The sequence below is a fragment of the Siniperca chuatsi genome, linkage group LG10 (genome assembly GCF_020085105.1).
Source record: "Siniperca chuatsi isolate FFG_IHB_CAS linkage group LG10, ASM2008510v1, whole genome shotgun sequence".
Taxonomy (NCBI): domain Eukaryota; kingdom Metazoa; phylum Chordata; class Actinopteri; order Centrarchiformes; family Sinipercidae; genus Siniperca; species Siniperca chuatsi.
The window spans coordinates 30,935,740-30,937,298 of record NC_058051.1 but is presented as its reverse complement, the minus strand read 5'-3'; the positions used below and the strand labels follow the sequence as shown (position 1 = coordinate 30,937,298).

At 45.2% G+C, this 1,559-nt stretch overlaps 1 protein-coding gene across 2 annotated transcripts in view; it reads left to right on the top strand.

Moving 5' to 3' along the window:
* Window positions 1-1,559, top strand: part of tfe3a (transcription factor binding to IGHM enhancer 3a) — a 25,858-nt gene continuing 24,299 nt past the window's right edge. Inside the window, exon 1 of one of the 2 annotated variants that reach the window (XM_044209993.1) lies at window positions 1-652. In XM_044209993.1, coding sequence (XP_044065928.1) covers window positions 513-652 — 140 coding nt within the window. In that variant the 5' untranslated portion in view covers window positions 1-512. The remainder of the gene's footprint in view (window positions 653-1,559) is intronic. The other variant, XM_044209992.1, reaches the window with a different exon arrangement.

The following is a 1,559-nucleotide window of genomic DNA, read 5'->3' as shown; positions in this document are numbered from 1 at the left end:
CCCGCCTCCTGCAAAATGACTCACACACAGAAACAGAACAGGTAGAAAACACCTGGACAGGCTCAGCTGCAGCAGGAGGACACAGGGTCATACCTTTTATTTAGATTTATATAGATTTAATGACTTATACTGAGTCCTGACTCATTATTAAAGACTTTGAAGACACTTTGATCGCAGTCTGGCTGAAGTGTGACTGTCCGATCTGTTTGCTGTATATCTGCGTTCACAGCTGCTCCGCAGACACAGAGCCTGCCTGCCTGCCTGCCTGTCTGTCTGTCTGTCTGCCTGCCCAGGTGCCTCCCAGCAGCTTGGAGGAGGACTCGAACCTGAGACCGGTTCTTGTCGCTGTGCCGGGCTCCTGCTGTCCTCCGGGTTTAGATCAGTTTGAGTCTTGGACAGAAACGTGCTGCTGTGATTTCACTTCTAAACTTTGATCCTGCGGTGGCTGCTGGGAAATAAAGCGCCTCTGTGCTGCTGTCTCTGTCGGGGAAAACGTCTCTGTCTCTGCTGAAATGTCTGTCAGCTCGGACCAGATCCAGACCGGAGAGCAGAACCGAACCGGGGTCGAGCTGGAGCAGCAGGAGGCCGGGATCCTGCAGCCGCAGACCGTGTTTGTCATCCTGGACTCGGCTGAAACGCTCAACCTGGTCCGGTGAGTCCGGAAGTTCTGGGAAGTACCGTTATTACTGCTGCGGACAGAGCCTTACGCCAAACTCCGTTCAAAAATCTGTATTTTAAATTCGCTGTGCCCATTGGTACAAAGACATATCTAGCTGAATATGACTGAAGACATCTGTCAGATCTGTAGTGTCTTCTGGTAAAATCGGTATATAAATTACACACCAAACATGTTTCCTTAATAATATTTCATTATTAAGAAAGCACGTTTCCACGCTAAACATTAATTGCGGTTGCAGTTGAGATGAAGAGGCTACCAGGCGAATCACTTACTAAAGTTTAAATTCTTATTTGCTACGTTTTGCTACGTGCCTCTGATCGATGCCGAATACAATTATTAAATCTCGTTTGTAAGACAGTTAAATTAGCGGAGAAGCAACTTAATTATAAATAGAGAATTTTCGAATGAAATTTGGCTTGACGGACTCACCATGTATCACAGAATCATGTCATGTTAGTGGCAAAGTGATGACATTAGTAGTATTCAGTGAAGTCTCAGTGGAGCGGATATTCAAAATAACAAATATCTCGTTTATTTAAGTAGAATCTTTATTCACGTGACCGAACTGAAATGTATTCCCCGAAGATTCAGAATGTATTCGAGTCTTGTTTTGGACGTTAGCTAAGAGGCAAGTAAACTTTAAATTGCCGAAGTTATAAATGGAGTTTGGTGTGAAGTGCTCTTCACGTGCCTGGGTGGCCACAAAGAAGCATGTTAAAATGTGTAAGGATGTGATGTTAAAGTGCTGAGTGTGTGTTTTGATAGGCGTGATGATGATGATGATGATGATGATGATGAAGACCTGTCTGGGACTTGTGTCTGGCAGGTTGTTGTTGTTACTGTCTGACCTTTGACCCCTGAGCCTCTCTGCCTCCTGGTG